Source organism: Chrysochloris asiatica, unplaced genomic scaffold (assembly GCF_000296735.1).
Source record: "Chrysochloris asiatica unplaced genomic scaffold, ChrAsi1.0 scaffold00003, whole genome shotgun sequence".
Classification (NCBI taxonomy): domain Eukaryota; kingdom Metazoa; phylum Chordata; class Mammalia; order Afrosoricida; family Chrysochloridae; genus Chrysochloris; species Chrysochloris asiatica.
In genome coordinates this window covers 1,704,793-1,725,262 of record NW_006408521.1, presented here as the reverse complement: position 1 = coordinate 1,725,262, position 20,470 = coordinate 1,704,793, and the positions used below count along the sequence as shown (strand labels likewise).

At 38.0% G+C, this 20,470-nt stretch overlaps 1 protein-coding gene across 1 annotated transcript in view; it reads right to left on the bottom strand.

The window, feature by feature from the left end:
- Positions 1-20,470, bottom strand: part of IPMK (inositol polyphosphate multikinase) — a 77,295-nt gene that overhangs the window by 9,181 nt on the left and 47,644 nt on the right. Inside the window, exon 4 of the mRNA XM_006831103.1 lies at positions 9,861-10,033. Coding sequence (XP_006831166.1) covers positions 9,861-10,033 — 173 coding nt within the window. The remainder of the gene's footprint in view (positions 1-9,860; positions 10,034-20,470) is intronic.

Genomic DNA, 20,470 nt, shown 5'->3' with positions numbered 1-20,470 from the left:
GTATCCAAAATTTATTAAGAACAACAAAACTCATGTCCTCTATACACATAACTATATATTAGAGATTTTCAAAATAGACACCACCATTGTATTACTGAGGTGCATTATCTGAACTGAATTAAATTCACGTATGAGAATTTAAATTTCACACAAGGAGAATTTATATTTCACACATTGAAACTTCCTTCTTCCTCTATTTATCTACTTTACTAGTTAAAGTTGGAATGGAAAAATCCAATCCCTACATACAATCCAGACATCAGTCAGTAGCAAAGACATGTGTAAATCAAAAGTTACATTCCCACCTTTAAAACATAAACAAGAAGCAAAAATGGTGTCAGTTCCGGGGGAGGGGGAGGGGGAATAAATTTTGTAACAACATATTAGACAAGGAACTATTATCTAAGGTTTGTAGAAAACTACAACACCTCTAAAAGAAAAAGACAACCCAATTGAAAATTAAGTATTGGCCATGAACAGACACTTCACCAAGGAAGACATTCAGGCAGCCAACAAACATTTGAAGAAAAATGTTCATAATCATTAACTACTGTTGTTGATGTTATGTTCTGTGGAGTCGGTTCTGACTAATAGCGACCCTGTACAGGGTTTCTGAAGCTGTGTATCTTTATGGGAGCAGAAATCCTCATAAAGTCAGTTTCAAACTGCTGACCATGAGATTAGCAGCCCGATTTGTAACCACTGCGCTACCAGAGCTCCTTTCAGTAACTATTAGAAAGATGCAAATCAAAACAACAATGAGATAACATCTCACACCAGCATTAATAGCAAAGTTAAAAAACAGAAAACAGCAAATTCTGGCTATAGTGTGGAGAGACTGAGACACTCCTATAGCTGGTAGAGCTATAAAATGGTCTCACTGCTGTGGAAAATGGTACAGCATTTCCTCAGAAAGTTGGAAATGGAAGTACCGTATGACCTAGCAATCCCTCTACTTGGTATATATTCACAAGAAATAAGAGCTGGACCTGCATAGATAAATGTGCACCGTTGTTCACCACAGTACTATTCACAATATCAAAACGATGGAGACCATCTAAGTGCCCATTAATGGAAAAGTGGATAAACAAACTTTGGTACATACACACAGTGGACTACTATAAAACAGCGAATAACAATGAGTCTGTGAAACACCTCATAACATGGATGAACTTGGATGGCACTGTTGTTGTTGTTGTTGTTGTTGTACACCATGGAGTTGGTGGACTCATAGCGACCCTGTAACAGGGTTTCCGAGGCTATAAATCTTTAACAATCAAACACCTATTCCACATGCTAGGAGGGCTTCTTATAATTGCCAAAAGTGATTTAAAACAAAGCAATTCTAGAGGACTTCTGGTAAGATGGCAGATGCATACACGGACCCTCTATAACAAAGACCAAATAAAACAGACACACATAAAAATAAATCCTGAAGCCCTGAACTTCAGGGAAAAAGTGAGAGAAGTGTATTGAGTGCTTGCTGAGAGGAGAAGCTGAGCAGGGATGGCGAGAGGGAAACTGAATTGTGAACAGCTGGCCAGACGCAGCATGATCATCTTGAACCTTTGACAACCAAAAATGGCCTGGTCACGCAGATTTAAATAGACAACAGGAAAGGCACACGTCTTTCTTTTTCCCTGCACTCTCCTCGTGACCACAGGTGTGGCCAGCTACCCCCACACCTATCGTCAGCACAGGCCGAGCTCTCTGGGAATTCGGAACCATACAGTTGGGAGGCATACCAATAGACCAGCACCCTATCCCCAGCTGCCCTTTGGTCCTAACAAACTCTGAAACCAACTTCAGTAAGGGCCTCGACAAACAACGTCCAGATTGAGTGCCCTAGAAACACTGAGGACCATTGGAACTCTATGTAGGCCAGGAACTCTGCTGTCACATCCCTCCCATACCCACCGCGTGAAATTATTTCCATTTTTTCTTTCCATGTCCAACAACTACACTATTTGTTTGGGGGTTGGTTTTTATCCTTTGTTGGTTTCACTGTTTTTATTTATTCTTTCTCCTTCTTCCCTTTCCATTCCCTTGAATTTTACCCTCTGTAATGTCTGTCAGTTTGTCGTACTGTGGTGGCTTGTGAATTGCTGTAATTCTGAAAGCTATGCCACCAGTTATTTTAAATACCAGCAGGGTCACACATGGTAGACAGGTTTCAGATGAGCTTCCAGAAAAAGACAGACTAGGAAGAAAGAGTGACGAACTACTTTCAAATATTTAGTCACTAAAAACCTTATGAATAACAGAGAAACACTGTCAGAAATAGCGCCGGAAAATAAGCCCCTCAGGTTAGAAGACACTCAAAATGCAACTGTGGGAGAAAAGCCCATGGGACCTTCATTTGCTGATGGGGCACAACTCAAAATGAAGAGAAACAGCTGTAACAACCATTAATAATCGGCACATGGAATATACGAAGCATGAATCTTAGAAAATTAGAAACTGTCAAAAATGAAATGGAACACATAAACTTCGATATCTTAGGCATTAAGTAAGTTGAAATGGACTGGTATTGGCCATTTTGAACCTGACAACCACATGGTATATCTACGCCAGGAATGACATATTGAAGAGGAATGGTTTTGCATTCATTGTCAAAAAGAACATATCCAGATCAGTCATGAGGTACAACACTGTCTGTAATAGGATAATATCCATGGGCCTACACGGAAGCCCAGTTAATACCACTATTATTCAAATTTACACACCAACCACCAAAGCCAGTGAGGAAGAAATAGAAGAATTCTATCCATTTCTTCAATCTGTAATTGATCAAACATGCAATCAAGATGTACTGATCATTACCGGTGATTGGAATGCAAAGGTTGGGACCAAAGAAGAAGGATCAGTAGTTGGAAAATACAGCCTTGGTGATAGAAATGCTGCTGGAGATTGCATGAAAGAATTCTGCAAATCGATGATTTGTTCATTCAAATACCTTCTTCAGACAGCATAAGAAACAACTATACACATGGACCTCACCAGATAGAATACATAGTAATCAAATTGACTACACCTGCAGAAAGAGAAGATGGAAACGTTCCATTATCATCAGTCAAAACAAGACCAGGGGCAGACTATGGAACAGACCATCAATTACCCACATGCAAATTCAAACCAAAGCTGAAGAAAATGAACACAAGTCCACAAGAGCCAAAATGTGACCTTGAATATATCTCACCTGAATTTAGAGATCATCTGGTTTATCTTACCTCCTTTTCACAACCATTTTCCCACTTTCTATTCAGTATTTAATCTATTATGCCACCAGATTGGGTCTTCAAATGACATCTTCATGTCAGTAAATACAAATAGCATTTTTAGTATTCTTATTTTACTTCCCAGAAGCTTTTAGTGCTGACCAGTGCCTCTCTTAAGTGTTCTTTTTTGTGTCCATGATATCACACATTCCTGATTTCTTCCTAAGGCCACTCTGTAGTCTTCTTTTGCCAGATCGATCTTAATGCATGCCCCCCTCGTCTTTTCACTCTATTTCTTTCTCTACAGTTTCCTCTTGGGTTCAGCATCAGTTACACTGATAACTCACAAATGTGTTTTCACTGATTCAATGAATGTTGATTTTGGATCCAAATAAAATGAGGTCATTGACAACTTTGACAACTTCCATCCTTTTTCTGTTTATAATGTTATTTATTGGTGCATTTGTGAGGATGAATGTCTTCACAATGAGGTACAATTCATACTAAAGGCTATAGTCTGGTTTTCATCAATAAGTATTTTAATTCCTCTTCGCTTCAGCAAGCAAGGTTGTATCATCTACATGTTGCAAGTTGTTAATGAGTCTTCCCCCAGTCCTGATGCCACGTTCTTCATATAATCCAACTTCTTAAACTATTTACTCACCTAACAGATTGAAAAAGTATGGTGAAAGAATGCAACTCTAATGTACACCTTTCTTGATTTTAAACCATTCAGTATCCCCTTGTTTTGTTCTAACAACTGCCTCTTGGTTTATGTTTAGATTCGTCATGAGCACAAGATAGTGGTCTGGAATGTCCATTCTTTGCAATGTTATCCATAGTTTGTTATGATCAACACAGCTGAATGCCTTTGCATAGTCAAAAAGGCACAACTAACCATCTTTCTGGTATTCTTTGCTTTCAGCCAAGATTCCTCTGACGTCAGCAATTACAGCTTTTTATATGTTTTAAAATCAGGAATTTTAAGTCCCCTAACTTGGTTATTTTTTTCAAGACTGTTTTGGTTATCTGATTACAAGGCGCCTCTGTGTGAGTTTGAGCCACAAGCCTTTCTGATAGTAGTCAAGTGCTTAACTGTTTGTAACATTCAGATGACTGCTTATTATTATAGTAGATCATAAATTCATTGAACTTTTTATCATAATAGGTTTATAGGCTCAGGATAAAGATAAACTTGAATAATTTATAACTGGTATTCCACATCTTTAAAAGTTTTCTCCAGGACAGTATTCCTTTAAATAAAGTATCTCTTGATGTCACTAAATAGACTGTGAAGTTGATGAAGTATATAAAGTTTTTATATATTTATATTAATGTTTACCCTGTAGTAGAAAAAGTTGGGTAGTTAAATAACTTGTTTATTTCTGTTTTGATATAAAAGTTCCTTTTTATTTTTTAATCTTTTTTTGTGGGTTGAGTGAAGGTTCACAAAAAAGGTCATCAGTCCCACATTCAACAAATTATATGCTTCATGTCATTAGAATGACTGCAATCCACTGCATGTACCATCAGTTAACAGTATTTACCTCTATTCAGTTTATTTGCCCCTTACCCACTGTCCACCCAGCCTGTAATCATCATGTTGTTAAGTGCCGTTGTCAGTTTTGACCCACAGGGACCCTATATAGGGTTTCCAAGGATCAGCTGATGAGCTTGAACCTTGTGGTTCAAATCAACTTTGCAGTCCGATGAATTAACCCACAGTGCCACACCAGGAGTCTGTAACATCACAGAATGTTTCATTTAGTAATCAAACCTTTGTAGTTTTTTTTAACTTTTACAACAATCGTCTTATGCAATCTTTGTTTAAGATTTTTGAGATAATTTTCTACGATAATTATCCTTTTGTGATCATTTTCTGTTATAAGTTCATTTTGTTAGTGGGTTTTCTTTTCATTTTTCTCCTTTTCTGTTGTGTTAATGTTTGTTAAATCTTTCTGATTTGCCTCTTTCTTATTTTGATGTGAAGGTGTATTCATTTTCTTTGAGGTTACCCTGTAATTTATTCATTTCTGGTTCCCATATTTAGTTTGGACTCCTGATATGACACTATAGGATCAGCACTGGACTGTGACCCACAAGGTCAGCAGTTCAAACCCACCAACAGCAATTTAAATACTAACAACAACATATCTGGATTGAGTTCTGGGTGGTGCTGTCATGTATGTTAATGTCAGGTTGTTGCTTGCTGTTATTGGTTCTCAGCCCAAAGAGCATCCTCTAGTATTTTTTGTCAAACTGGTTTTGTTTGACAAATTCCTTTAATTTCTGCTCATCTGGAAATGTCCTAATTTCACCATCATATATGAGGACAACTTTGCTGGGTATATGCTTTTGGGTTGACAATGTTTTTTCCCTTTTAGAGTTTTGTGTATGTCATTCCACTGCCTTCTCACATACATGGTTTCTGCTTAGAAATCAGAGTTTAGTCTTATTGCTTCTCCTTCGTATGTAACTTTTCATTTTTCTAGAGCTGCTTTCAAGATTCTTTCCTTGTGTTTGGTTTTGGAAACTTTGATTATGATATATATGTCTTGGTGATTTTCTTTTGGATCTATCCTGTTTGGCATTTGTTCAGCTTTTGGTATGCATATCTTCTTATGTTTCATGTTAGGGAAATTTTCTTCCAATTACTTTTCAACAATTTTCTTGGTGCTTTTTATTGTCATTGTCTGTTATGGTCACTGTAAGTTATTCCTCTTCATGTTGTCCTGCGTAACTCTTGGGCTGTTTTTAGTTTTGTTTTGTTTTTCATTCTTTTTTTCTGCTTGTTCAAGCATACTATTGAAAGATTTTTCTTGCAGTTCACCAATTCAAGCTTCCATTGTTTTAAATCTACTTCTTTGTACTTTCAGTGAATTGTCCAGTTCTAAACTCTTAGTATTAACTTTCTGCGATTTTAATTGCAAGTTTTGTATTGTTTCAAATTTTGCATTTACTTGGTCTATTTGGTCTTGTAGTGCTTTTTCCTAAATTCGTCTTAATTTTTTTTCTTGTATTCTCCTTGCTCACCTCAATCTGTCTGTCGATCATTTGTAGATACCTAAATATCACCTTTTGAATTCCTTTTCAGTTAGTTCCATTGGTTTATATTCCTCAGAAACGTTTTTTGGACATGCATCCTGGTTATTGTGCTATTCTATCTTGTTTCTTTGTGTTAATTAAAATTGTCTGTTGTCATTGGGACACTATGGGTTGCTGTATTTGAATTTAATTGCTGATTGTATCTTGAAGTGTTCTTAGGCTCTCACCAACTGTTTCCTGTGGGTGTAGTTAGATAATGGACACATATGCACCCTTCACTGGCTGGTGTTGGTGGTTATGTGCTGTGGAGTCGAGTCCGAATCTTAGCGGCCATGTATAGGGTTTCCGAGGCTAACTGTTTATAGGAGCAGAAAACCTCATCTTTCTTGCACAGAACAGTTGGTAGTTTCGAACTGCTGACCTTGGTGTTAGCAGTTCTACTCAGAATCCCTATGCTACCAAAGTCCCTTGACTGGTGTTAGCTGCTGCTTACTGATGATTGGGTGACAGAAGAGCTGGTATTGGTGCATTTCTAGTGGGTAGAGCTGCAGAAGGTACAGTTGTGGCTGGGCTGTATGGGAATGATTCCTGAGTGGGAAAAAGGAGAACCTCCCCACAATTTCCACCACACACACCAGGAAATAAAACAGAATAAACAAGTATTCAGCCAACAATGAAAAGAGAAAATATTAAAGGAGAAAAACAGACAGGGACCAGAAAAAAAGAATATAATAAGTAAATACAGAAAAGAGGGATAGGAAAAGGATCTACAGAAAAAATAAATAAATAAAAGGAAGAAGTACAAATAACTCTTAGAAAACTAGGGAGAGGCAAATGAAAAGAGAAAGAGAACAGGGAAGAAAGATCAAAGTGGGGGGAGAAGAAAAGAGGAAATAAGAGGCAGAAGAAAAGAATGAAAAACAAAAGCGAAGATGTTGTTGTTGTTGTTAGGTGCCATTGAGTCAGTACCGACTCACAGCAACCTCATGCACAGCAGACCGATCCTGGGCCAACCTCACTCCTGTTGCCATGCTTGAGACTACTAATGCTGCCACTTGGCCAATCCATCTCGCTGGGGTCTTCCTCTTTTTTCTCTGACCCTCCACCCTACCAAACATGATATCCTTCTCCAGCGACTGGTCCCTCCTGACAATATGGCCAAAGTATGAGAGACGAAGTTTGTCCATCCAGGCCTCCAAGGAGCACTCTGGCTGCACTTCTTCCACCATGGATCTGTTGATTCTTTTGGCAGCCCATGGCACTTTCAATATTCTCCTCCAACACCATAACTCAAAAGCATCGATTCTTCTATGGTCTTATTCAATGTCCAGCTTTCGCATCCATATGAGGTTACTGAAAATACCATGGCTTGGGTCAGGCACACCTTAGTCTTCAAGCTGACATCTTTGCTCTTCCACACTTTAAAACGGTCTTGTGCAGCAGATTTGCCTAATGCAATACGTCCTTTGAATTCTTGACTGCTGCTTCCAAGAGTGTTGATAGTTGATTCAAGAAGAATGAAGTCCTTGACAACTTCAATCTTTTCTCCATTGATAAGAATGTTGTTTATTTGTCCAATGGTGAGGATTTTTGTGTTCTGTACAATGAGATGTAATCCATACCGAAGGCTGTGCTCTTTGCTCTTCATCAGTAAATATTTTAAATCTTCTTAACTTTCAAGCAAGCAAGGTTGTATCATCTGCATATCATAGGGTTGTTAATGAGTCTTGCTCCAATCCTGATGTCACATTTTTCTTCATATAACCCATCTTCTCGGGTAAATTGCTCAGCATAAAGGTTGAATAAGTGTGCTGAAAGAATACAACCCTGTCACACACCTTTCTTAATTTTAAACCATTCAGTATTCCCATGTAATGTTCAAACTACTATCTCTTGGTCCATGTATAGATTCCTCATAAGCACAGTCAGGTGTTCTAGAATACTCATACTTTGCAATGTTGTCCATAGCTTGTCAAGATCCACACAATCGAAAGCCTTTGCATAGTCAACAAAGCACAAGTAAACATCTTTCTGATATTGTCTGCTTTCAGCCAAGATCCAATGGACATCAGCAAGGATATCCCTCGTTCCACGGCCTATTCAGAATCTGGCTTGAACCTCTGGAAGTTCTCTGTCAATGTATGCTTGCAGCTGTTTCTGTATTACTTTTAGCAAAACTTTACTCGCATGGGATAGCAAAGATATTGTCCGATGATTTCTGCACTCCACTGGGTCCCCTCTCTTTGGAATGGGCACAAATATGGATCTCTTCCAATCAGTTGGCCAGATAGTTGTCTTCCAAATTCTTGACAGAGATGAATAAGTGCCTCCTGTGCCGCCTCACTTTCTTGAAAGATTTCAATTTCTATTCCATCAATCCCTGGTGCCTTGTTCTTTGCCAATTCCTTCAATGCACCTTGGACTTCCTCCCTAAGTATCATTGTCTCTTGATCATATGCTATGTTTTGAAATGGTTGAATATTAACCATTTCCTTTTGGTACAGTGACTCTGTGTATTCCTTCCATCTTCTCTTGATGCTTTCTGCATCATTCAATCATTTGCCCAGAGACTCTTTTAATAATTAAAGTCGAGGCTTGAATTTTTTCTTCAGTTCCCCCAGCTTGAGAAATGCTGAGCATGTTCTTCCTTTTTGGTTTTCTGATTCCAGATCTTTGCACATTTTTTTGTAATATTTGGCTTTATCTTCTTGAGCTAATCTTTGAAATTTTCTGTTCAGCTCTTGGACCTCCTCATTTCTTTCATTTGCTTTAGCATCCCTACACTGGAGAGCAAGTTTCAGTGTCTCTTCTGACATCCATTTTGACCATTTCCTTCTGTCTTGTCTTCTTAATGACTTTTTGCTTTCTTCAAGTATGAGGTTCTTGATGTCATCCCACAACTCTTCTGGTCTTCCGTCTTCAGTGTTTAATGTATCAAATCTGTTCTTCAGATGATCTCTAAATTCAGGTGGGATATATTCAAAGTCATATTTTGGCTCTCGCAGACTTGTTTTCATTTTCTTCCTAGCTGAGTCTAGCTCAAATTGCCAACCTATAGAATCATGAACAAGTAAAACTATCGTGGTCTTACAAAACGGTTCTTCCATTTTCCATGAACTTCTGAACCCCCCTCATAAATCACAATGTTTTAAAGTTACCTTTCATGCTGCAAAGTCTGAAACAATCACCTACTTTTCCTTTCCTCCTTCTATTTTAAATTGACAGAAAAATGGCTGAATATATAAACTTAGCCCATTTCTCTTTGAAAACTCATAAATAATTCTCTTGCTTGTGGCTACCCTTTTTTTGAACTTAAAAGCTATTTTTAAAAAATAAATTACCAAAGTCAGAGTCTTACAGAGCAGTCATTCCAGTTCACCTACTCACTAAGCAGCTAATGTGTGCCAGAACTGTGCTACATATTGACCCTATCAGTGAATAAACAAACCCTCTGTACTCAAAAGGTTGACACACTGGAGAGTATGGCTGAATCAATTCCACAATACATTGTATTTTGATAATATACACATTATTATATCTATAATTTTCAAGGGAATAATAACTAAAGAGAACATACATATTAATAATTACTCTTACCCTCATGCCAAGCACCAAGAACCCAATCTCTTCCATTAATGGGTACTTGCTGACCTGTTGCTGAATCTTCTCTGATGAAGCAAAAGGATCATAGCTTTTTCGTCCTATCTTTACATCCATTATACAGGGCTTATTAAATTTATGGGTCACATCTTCCAGTTTTAGATATAAATCTGTTATTAAAGAAAATAAAAACTTTAATTAGCAATAACAATATTTAACTACTAAAATATCTGCCAGAGGAAAACAAAGTTACAACAAATCTGTATTTAATCATTATTATTACTCCAGCTTAAAAAAAAAAAAGACTAACCAACAAAATTATAGCTAGTATAAATAGAGGATAAGCACTCGTTCTCCATGTGTTTGAACCACAAGGTTGGCAGTTCACACTCACCAGTTGCTCCTTGGAAACGCTATACAGGGTCACTATGAGTCAAAGTCAATTTGATGGCACTTAACAACAACAACATAAGTATCACAAAGAATCTCTGGCCGGAAGTGGATTAAATAATGCTCAACTGTTTTTAAAAAATTATGAATGCACATATTAAAGAAATTAAAAAGACAATTTCAAAAGCTGATCCAGAATATATTCCATTTTAAATGTAATTCTGCCATCTATACTTCAGTAGTTTTCTTAATAAAGTATTTTAATATCTTTAAGTTTATTCTTCATTTGAAATTAATTACTAATAGGGCACAACAGCTGTTCTCTATTTGCCTGGAGTAACAAAGGAACAAGGAAAGTCAGGTATAGTAGGTATAGTAGATTATGGAATGTGTGGTTAATTGCCTCCATTAACAACTGCCACCTTTGCCATGAGACCAGAACTAGATGATGCCCGCTACCATAATTAAGCATTTTGATTAATGACTCTACAGAAAAATACTGATCAAAAGAGGGAAAACACAGAACAGAATTTGAAGACTAGATGAACCCATGAAATTATAACCTTTTCATCGTTAAACCAAAAAATACCACCTTTAAGTCTTTCTTTCCACCCCAGAATTCTTAAAACAAAATAAGTTTAGCTTAAACAGTAAAGCATTTGTCTTGAGCACTATGTTATTTTAAGACTTATTCAAAAGGAAACTCACAAACAAAATGAACTAAGCACAAAAATTATGTAGAACAAAGAAATAAGGAGCAACACATAAAAACACACAGAAGAATTACAGCAATCAATTCATAATTATCAATAATTACAATGAATGTAAGTGGATCAAATGTATCAGTCAAGAGACAGAGAGCAGAATGGATAAGAAAACAGGATCCTTCAATATGCTGTCTATAAAAGACACATCAAAAAGATAGACACAATCAAAATGTCCATCAACAGAACACAATGGAATACTATGCAACACTGAAAAATAATGATAAATCTGCAACACCCCACAACATGCCAGTCACAAAAGGACATGTATTGTATGAGGCGCCAATGTTGTAAAAAGTTAAGAAAATGTTTTCTGAATAAAAGAAACCATCAATGATGGTTACAGGATAGTAGTTGTTGTTAGTGCCGTCAAGTCGATTCCGACCCATAGTGACCCTGTATGGGGTTTCCGAGGAGCAGCTGGTGAGCTTGAACCGCCGACCTTACAGTTCAATCGGCTTTGCAGTCTGGTGCATTAACCCACAGAGCCACACCAGGACTCCTACAGGGGTAGAAAACTTATTCATAAGCTAGAGGGTAGGTACATGTTAACATGGGTGACAGGGAGGAATACAATAGTTAAAGTGAATGTTGGTTGTTGCTGTAAGTACTGATGAGTCAGTTCCTGTATAGGGCTTTCTAGGAGTGGCTGGTGATGGTAGTGGTGTGCTGTGGAGTAGGTTCCAACTCACAGAGATCCTGCATAGGGTTTCCAAGGCTCTAAATCTTTATGGGAGCAGAAAGCCTCATCTTTCTCCCGCGGAACAGCTGATAGTTTCGAACTGCAGACCGACTCATAACCACTACACTACCTGATGCTTTTCAGTTATGGTATTGGAGTAGAATATTGAAAGTGCCATGGGATGCCAAAAGAACAAACAGATCTTTGTTGGAAGAAGTGCTGCCAGAGTGCTCCTTGGAGGCCAGGATGGACAAACTTCATCTCTCATACTTCAGATATACTGCAAGGAGGGACCAGTCGCTGGAGAAGGATATCATGTTTGGTAATGTGAAGGGTCAGAGAAAAAGAAGAAGACCCCCCCCCAAGCGACATGGATTGGCAAAGTGGCAGCATCAATGGGTTCAAGCGTGACAACAATTGTGAGGTTGGCCCAGGATCAGGCAGTGTTTCGTTCTGTTGTACACAGCATTCCTATGAGTCGGTACCGACTTGATGGCACCTAAGAACAACAACAGGAGTGGCTGGTGAGTTTGAACCTCCAACCCTTGGTTCAAATCAGCCTTGTTGTTGTTAAAGTGCTTCAAGTCGGTTCCAACTCATAGGGACCCTGTACAGGGTTTCTGAGGAGTGGCTGATAAGCTTGAACCATCAACTTTGCGGTTCAAACAGACCTTGCATTCCAGGATATTAACCCACAGTGCCACACCAGGACTCAACCTTGTGGTTGAATGCTTATCCAACAGCGCCACACCAGTGAAAACAGGTAAATAATGCTAACTGTTGGTACATGGAGGGGTTTGCAATCACCTCAATGAAGCAAAGTATGATTTTCTGAACATAAAATTGAAGATTTGCTCTGTAAACCTTCACTCAATTCATAAAAAAAAGTTCACTCAATTCACTGAAAAGTGAAAATAATTATTTATATGGAATCAAATTGACAACAGCAAACATTAGATAGGAACCTTACTCGTGGGAGGTGGGGTGGGCAGTAAGTTTATATTAAGAAGGAACAACTCAGAAAAGATGAGAATGGCCGCACAACTAGAGGAATGTAATCAGTGTCACTGAACTGTACATACAGAAATTCTGGTCTTCTTTTGCGGTTTATATTCTCAACAACAACAAAATAAAATAAATTGCTAATAGAAATAGACCCTTTCCAAAGAGTATACAACAGAATTACAGTCCAACTTACATATAACCAGTGAAACTTTGTGATGTGCATCAAAACATTGTTATTATTACTATATTATTATGTTAAAGATGTTTTAGTGTATGTAGAAGTGTTTCTTTAATGTGTATTCATACATAGAAAAGTACAATATATATACTAAGACAAAATTTTACTAACGTTGAATAGGAACTATATCTAACTTATATACAAATTTCAATGCAAGACAAACTTAGGAATGAAACACTTTTGAAATCTGAGGACTGCCTGAAGAGGTTAAGAAAGGTAAACTACATGAACAAAAGAATGAAATTGGGCTCCTTCAACTCAAATCATATATAAAAATTAACTCAAAACAGATCAATGACCTAAACAGAAGAGCTACAACTGTAACATTCTGAGAAGAAAACAATAAATCTTTAGGGCTCTGGATTTGGCAATGAATTATTAGATACAACACCAAAAGCACAAAAAGAAAAACAGATCAACTGAACTTTATCAAAACTGAAAAATGTTTATTCATCAAAGGAGCCTTGTGATCCAGTGTTTAAGCATCTAGCTGCTATTCAAAAGGTTCAAACCCACCAGGCACCCACAGGAGAACGATGATGCAGTCAGCATCTCTGGAAAGACTGCAGCCTTGGAAATCCTAGAGATACTGTTCCACTCTGTCCGATGGCGTCACTATAAGTCAGAATTCAAGCAACAGCAAGAGCTTTGGTTTGGGGTTCTGTATATCAAAAGATACTAATTATCTACCTTCAGACTCACTAGAATGGATACTATCATAAAAATGGAAAATAAAAAGTATGGTGAAGATATGGATAAATTGGAATCCTTATTCACTTGTGCTGGGAACATAAAACAGCACAGCTTCTATAGGAAAAAGCTTGGCTCTTCCTCAGAGAAACAAAGAATTACCCTATGACCCAGCAATTCCTTTCCTAGGTGTAAGTCCAAAAGAATTGAAAGCAGTGATTCAAACAGAAAACAGACACTTGTACACCAATGTTCACAGCAGCATTATTCATAATTACCAAATGTGGAAGCAGATAAATGGATGGACAAAATGTGGTATATATCCATACAATAGAATGTTATTCATTCATAAAAAGGAATGAAGCATTGATTCATGCTGCAACATACAAGAACCATGAAAACATTATGCTAAGTGAAATATGCCAGACACAAGTGAACAAATTTTGTACGATTCAATGAATGGATATGAAAGATTTAGATTAGACAAATTCATAGAGATAGAAGTAAATTTGAGGTTGCCAGTAGCTGGGGATAGGGAAACAGGGTACAGAATTTCCGTTTGTGATGTCAGAAAAACTTTTGAAATATTGGTGATAGATGCACATTATGAATATAATGTCACTTAATGTCATACTCATAAAAATGGTTAAAATGACTAATTTTATATGACAATCTACAACAGTAAATTTTTCTTAAAAAGGGTAATCAATGAAAATGATGGTAATGACAAATATATATATTCTAATCTTAGTAATTACAAAGGGAAAAAAAATTATCTTGTTTTCTAGAATATATAAATTTCCAAAAAGATGACCAGGGTACATCTTCTCACAGAAAATTATTATCAATGTAGATTCAAGTATTTAAAGTCCAACTTATCAGATACTGTAATTGAACTATTTACAATTTCAGCTTGAAATAAGGGTCCAAGTCCACTGAGGGAAGAAAGAACCAAAGAAAGAAATTCTTTCCTATTTTGCTACATGAAAGAATCTTCCTCAATAAAGTTCTGGATCAGATTGTGCTTCATGGTTTAGTTACTCAGTGAAAAATGAAGCATCTCTCTTTGAAACTTTATCTCAAAGACAGTGGAGGTTATAGCCTGCTTTCCATCAATTTAATAAATAAAGTTACAGAATATGTATATTTTCCTTAAATTAAAATTTAAAAACTACAAGGGTGAAAGAGAGGCTTTACTCTTTAATGTCCTTTCATCTTCCCTCTCTCGCCAAAACCAGCATAGTTATTAAATTACAACAAAAACTGTGCCAAACACAAAGTGAAAAAAATGTTGTTTGGGCTTGAGAAAATACTGAGTCCCCCAAACAAGAAGAGGTTTAGCTCTCCTCCTTCAAAAGAAAATGAATATAAAATATAAATTTTAACCCTTAAAAAAAAAAAAAAAGAAAGAGTATTACTATATAGAATTGTGAGAAGTTAAGTCCAAATATGACCAAGAAAAAGTAACTGCAGCCAAACAGAGCAGCACCGGTGGACAAAAAGAATATCTTCACATTCTAAAGATGACCACTTACAGCAGACACCTTCAAAAGATATAAAACTGCTGACAAGTGTAAAGCAATGGGACGAGTGGGACTATCCTGAACAAGGAGCTGGGACTTACCCAAGATTCTGAGCTTAGGTAACCACAGCATGAACTAACACAGGAAGGAAGAAGTACAAGACAGTTCCTCTACCCCCACCCCACCCCTTCAGATACTCTCATCCCTCATCCAATTAACTTGAGCAAAAGGGAAGTAAACAGCCATAAAAAAATTTCATTAACAAGAGAAGGGGCTTTAGAAATTTTGTGGACACACTCATACTTCAAATATCAGGATAGACTACGAGATCTTATAATACAGTAGATCCTTTGCATTCACAATTTTAACATCTTTGATTTCCATAACTCAACAAAACCTGAAGGTCTTACTACTATGAGGTTACATTGTTGTTGTTGTTAGATACCATCAAGTCAGTACTGACTCATAGCAAGTTTATACACAACAGAACAGAACACTACGCTTGACTCTGCTAGCTGCCACTATGCCAATCCATCCCATTGGATATTTCCTCTTTTTCACTGATCCTCTACATTAACAACCATGATGCCCTTTCTCCAGGGACTGGTCCCTCCTGATAGTATGTCTGAAGTATGAAAGACAGAGTTAGGCCAACCAGAAGTACAACATTCTGGTTTTACTTCTTCCAACAGAGATTTCTTTTTCTTTTGGCAGTCCATGGTATTTTCTTCAACACCAATAAAATATTCTCCAACACCATATGCATCAAATTCATCAATTCTTCTATGGTCTTCTTTATTCAATGTCCAACTTTCACATGCATATGAGGTTTTTTAAAATACCATGGCTTAGGTCAGGGTCACCTTAGTCCTCAACATTTTAAAGAGATCTTGTGCAACACATTTATCTCATGCAATACATCATTTGATTTCTTGACTGCTGCTTCCCTAAGTGTTGATCCAAGCATAATGAAGTCTTTGACAACTTCAGTCTTTTCTCCATCTTAATGCTATTCATTAATCTAGTAATGAGGATTTTTTTTTTTTTCAAACTTGAGGTGCAATCCATACCGAAGGCGGTGGTCTTTGATCTTCATCAGTAAGTAAATGCATTGATAATTAATTACTGATGATTGAAATGCAAAGGTTGGAAACAAGGATCATTGTAAAATATGGCCTTGGTTATAGACACAATGCTAGAGCTCACATAATATAATTTTTCAAGACCAATGATTTTCTCATTCCAAGTACCTTTTTTAAATAACATTAAAGACAGTACACAGGGAGAACAAACAAGATGGCAGAGAGGGTGGAAGTGCAGTGAAGAGCTCCGTCAGCAACAACACAGAATACCAGGCCAAGCAGGCTCAGGAGATGGTGCCAGAACTCTGAACCACATGTAAAGGAATATTTAGAAGGTTGGAAGGCTTACAGCTAGGGGAATTTGTAGCAGAAGCAAGAAATCCATTGCTTTCTAATTCAAGATGCTCAGTTGCTCCCAGAGTTGCCATTTTGGGTGAGACCAAGCAGGGGAAGGATCAGAGCAGCCATAGATGCCTGATAGAACCACAGAGATAAAGGTGTGGACAATTTTTTTTTTTTTTTGTATGTATTCATTGGTCTCTCACTGTCTGCGCACCTCCATTCTGGTGACTATAGGGGGTGCCTGAGAGAGTAGGCCCCCATTTCCACCCCCGGAGGGTACTACTATGCATGTGTACAGATCTCCTCAAATTTAAAGAGACAGTTTCCACTTAAAACCAAACGGCCACAGCCGGCCCTAAACTGTTATAACTAGAAAAAGGCCTGAATGGGGATTGTGGAGCAGGACAGGCAGACTAAAAAGGAAATAGGCTGAAAATTAAATCCTGAGTTACATCACACAACAAACAGTGGCATCTTGAAATTTCTCAGGAAGAAGAGTGAAAAGAGAAGCCCATCTCCTCATCACATCTACCTGGAGGCCATCAGAAAGCAAAAAAAAAATATATATATATATATACCCATCTAAGTATTAAGGCCACAGATAACTCCTGAATATGCCCAAAAAACAGAAGCAGATGACCATATCAGCACATATCCAGAAACGAGATAAAGTGACTGAGCCAAATGAGTTGGAAGAAGATCTACACTCCACACTGGAAGATGGGCAGGCTTTGGAAATGCCTGAGAAGGAATTCAGAAAAATGAATATAAAATATATCAAAACAATATACGATGGAATTGAGAAAATAAGGAAGAAGTAAGTAAAGCGCTACAGGAACAATCAAATACTATAGATACAGCATTGGAAACAATTCAAAATCTACAGAAAGAGGTCCAAACGATTAATAATAGAATATCAGAATTGGACAATACACTGAAAGGGCAAAAGAGTAGAATCGAAGAGACAGAAGCCAGAACTAGTAACTAGAAGATAAATCTCTCACCACTACTAAGATCAAAGAGCAAACACATAAAAGGATAAAAAAAAATCTGAAGAAGGCCTAAGATTCATGTTGGACAACATGAAGAAGAATAACTTAAGAATTATCGGCATTCCGGAACAGGAAGAATCACACAAGTCCACAGAGGAGATAGTTGAAGAGCTTCTGGAAGAAAAATTTCCTAACATCCTGAAAAGTGAAAAGATAAGCATTCAAGAAGCTCAACGAACCCCAGGAAGGATAGACCCTAAAAGACAATCACTGAGACATATAATAATCAAGCTCTCCAAAATCAAAGATAAGGGCAGAATCCTGAAAGCAGCTAGGGAAAAGAGAAGAGAAACATACAAAGGCAAGCAAATCAGATTAAGCTCGGATCTCTCAACAGAAACCATGAAGGCAAGAAGGCAATGGTGAGACATATATGTAAAACCCTGAAAGAAAAAAACTTCCACCCAAGAATTTTCTACCCAACAAACCTGTCAATCAAATATAATGGATATAATCAAAATATTCCAGGATAAAAAAAAGCTAAGAGATTTTGCCAAAGCCAACCTTGCTATGAAAAACATCCTAAAGGAAGTTCTGTGGAATGAGAACCAACAAAAACAGACAACAACTAGAGAGTGACATACGTGGCAGCATCACCCTAAACTCAACCGACATAGGGAAGAGTCAAGGACAGAATACAATTATAAGAACAGAGGATCTGGGAGGTCAGTCTATGATAAAAACAATTACAATGTGAAAGAAGGTAAACACAGAGGAACAAAGATCCAGATGGTGGGAAGGTCAGGTAGATTACAGGATAAAATAGACTGTCTTAAATGGAGGGAAGAATTAATGGAATAGCTCTGGTAGCGTAGTGGTTACGAATCGGGCTGTGAACCTTAAGGTCAGCGGTTCGAAACTACCAGCTGCTCCACGGGAGAAAGATGAGGCTTTCTACTCCCGTAAAGATTTACACCCTCGGAAACCCTGTACAGGGTCGCTATGGGTCGGAACCGACTCGACGGCACTTAACAACAACAACAACAAGGTAACCACAACAATAGGGTTGGGGTGGGGGGTTTAGTTCAGGTGTTGGGAGGGCAATATAAGAAAAGGAGGAGGCAGAAGAACAAGATAGACAGGAAAACACTGAGACAGATTCACATGTCCTAAATGGGACAGAGGGAAATAGTGATGCATGCTCAACCTTGAAACAAGGTTGTGGGATACAGGGATCTAGGTATAACCTGAAGAGCGTAAATAATACTAAAATGCTTGCCTATCTTATTAATATGTTTCCCTTGCCTACTATTGTAAAATAGACACTAGAGTGGGATAGAAAAGAATGTTGGGAAATATGATTAGAGAAAACTTATAAGCCCGTCTTCAGCCTATAACTGACTGGAATACTTAAAAGGGGTTCTAGAACTTGCCCAGTGAAACAGGCCTCTTGCAAAGCTTTTACAGAGTATAGGACCTTAGGTGGCATCCTGAGTCCCATCCAGAACCTTATGAGGTGGGGCATTCCCACTAGAAAGGACAAGCAGATCAGTCTGGAACAGATACAGCGACAGAAGATACATCTTCAAAAAAGATCAGGAAAAAACCAAAACAAAAATGTCAGCATGACTGGCTACTGCAAGAATAAGCAAGCTATTCACCAGGAAGCCATCAAGGCTAGCAACCAAGTTCCTTCAGGACAAACTCCTCTCTAAGACTGAAACTCAAAGGGAACACACAAACAAGCATGTAAGCTTGCTGGGGACCACACTGGTCTACTGGCGAGTGGAAGAGGGGAAAAGGCAGCAATGAAGAAATGGGCTAAGTTCAACCACAGTCCATTGACTCCCATTGACCTGGAGATGAGAGAGAGAAGAGGAGGGTCTGGTTGGTCCAAAGTGTCATGACACCTTGAGGACACTTGAGCCCATGGACAAGGACATAGCCACAGAGGGCTAGAGCTCAGAGTGAAGCATTCAGCTGATAAGAAGTGAGGGGAGATGCACAAGAACACCCAAACTTGCAGACAGTACCCATCTGACCTAGCCTCAATGGCTCAATAATCAGAACTCGACTAGCGAAAAGATTACCCAGGAATTTTTTTTTTTTTTTTTTTTATAAAGGAAACAAGGGTAAATTGCTACAATTTGATGAACCTGACTTATATTCATTGAGGTAGTAACTCTAAATATCAACAGAGAGAGAAGGAGTCTTCACATCAAGTATCAATGCTATCCCCTCTGTACACAAGGTAGATAGGGACAGACAACTTAAGGCATTGTCTACCTAAAATGAGGGGGCACAAAGTGACTGGCTTACAAGGTTTCAAGAGGGAGTTTAAGATTATGGGGGGAAAGAAGGAGTCCCTACTGAATAGATTTCATCTTGTCTAGAAGGGTCTGGTGAAAAAGAGATGGGGATAAGATTCATGATTCAATAGTGAATAACTGTTATCATGACTAATTGCAACTGTCACAATAATGGTAGAAGTTTTGCAACAAAAACAGGGGAGTGGTTAATCTTACAGTCCAGAAACTGAGGACCCTAAGACCATCAAGGGAGAAGCGCACAAGCAGAATGCAAGATCTTATCCAGAGAAGCAGGACGCCAGAGAGGGAGGCAGAGGTGGGGGCATGGAGAAGGGGAGCAGCTAAAGACTCTAGATTCATAGGAAGTGAGGGACTAAGAGCTGGTGGCCAGGTGGCAGACTTGCAAAGTGTGCCCTTTGGAGATGTAAATTATTATATATGTCCAAGTGGGTTTTTTGTTTGTTTGTTTTTTAAAAAGCTAAAGTGGATAGGGAGAAATACTGTTAACTGATGGTACATGGAGAGGATTATAATCATTGTAATTAAACAAGGTATATGGTTCTCGTGGGAGAAAGATGAGGCTTTCTACT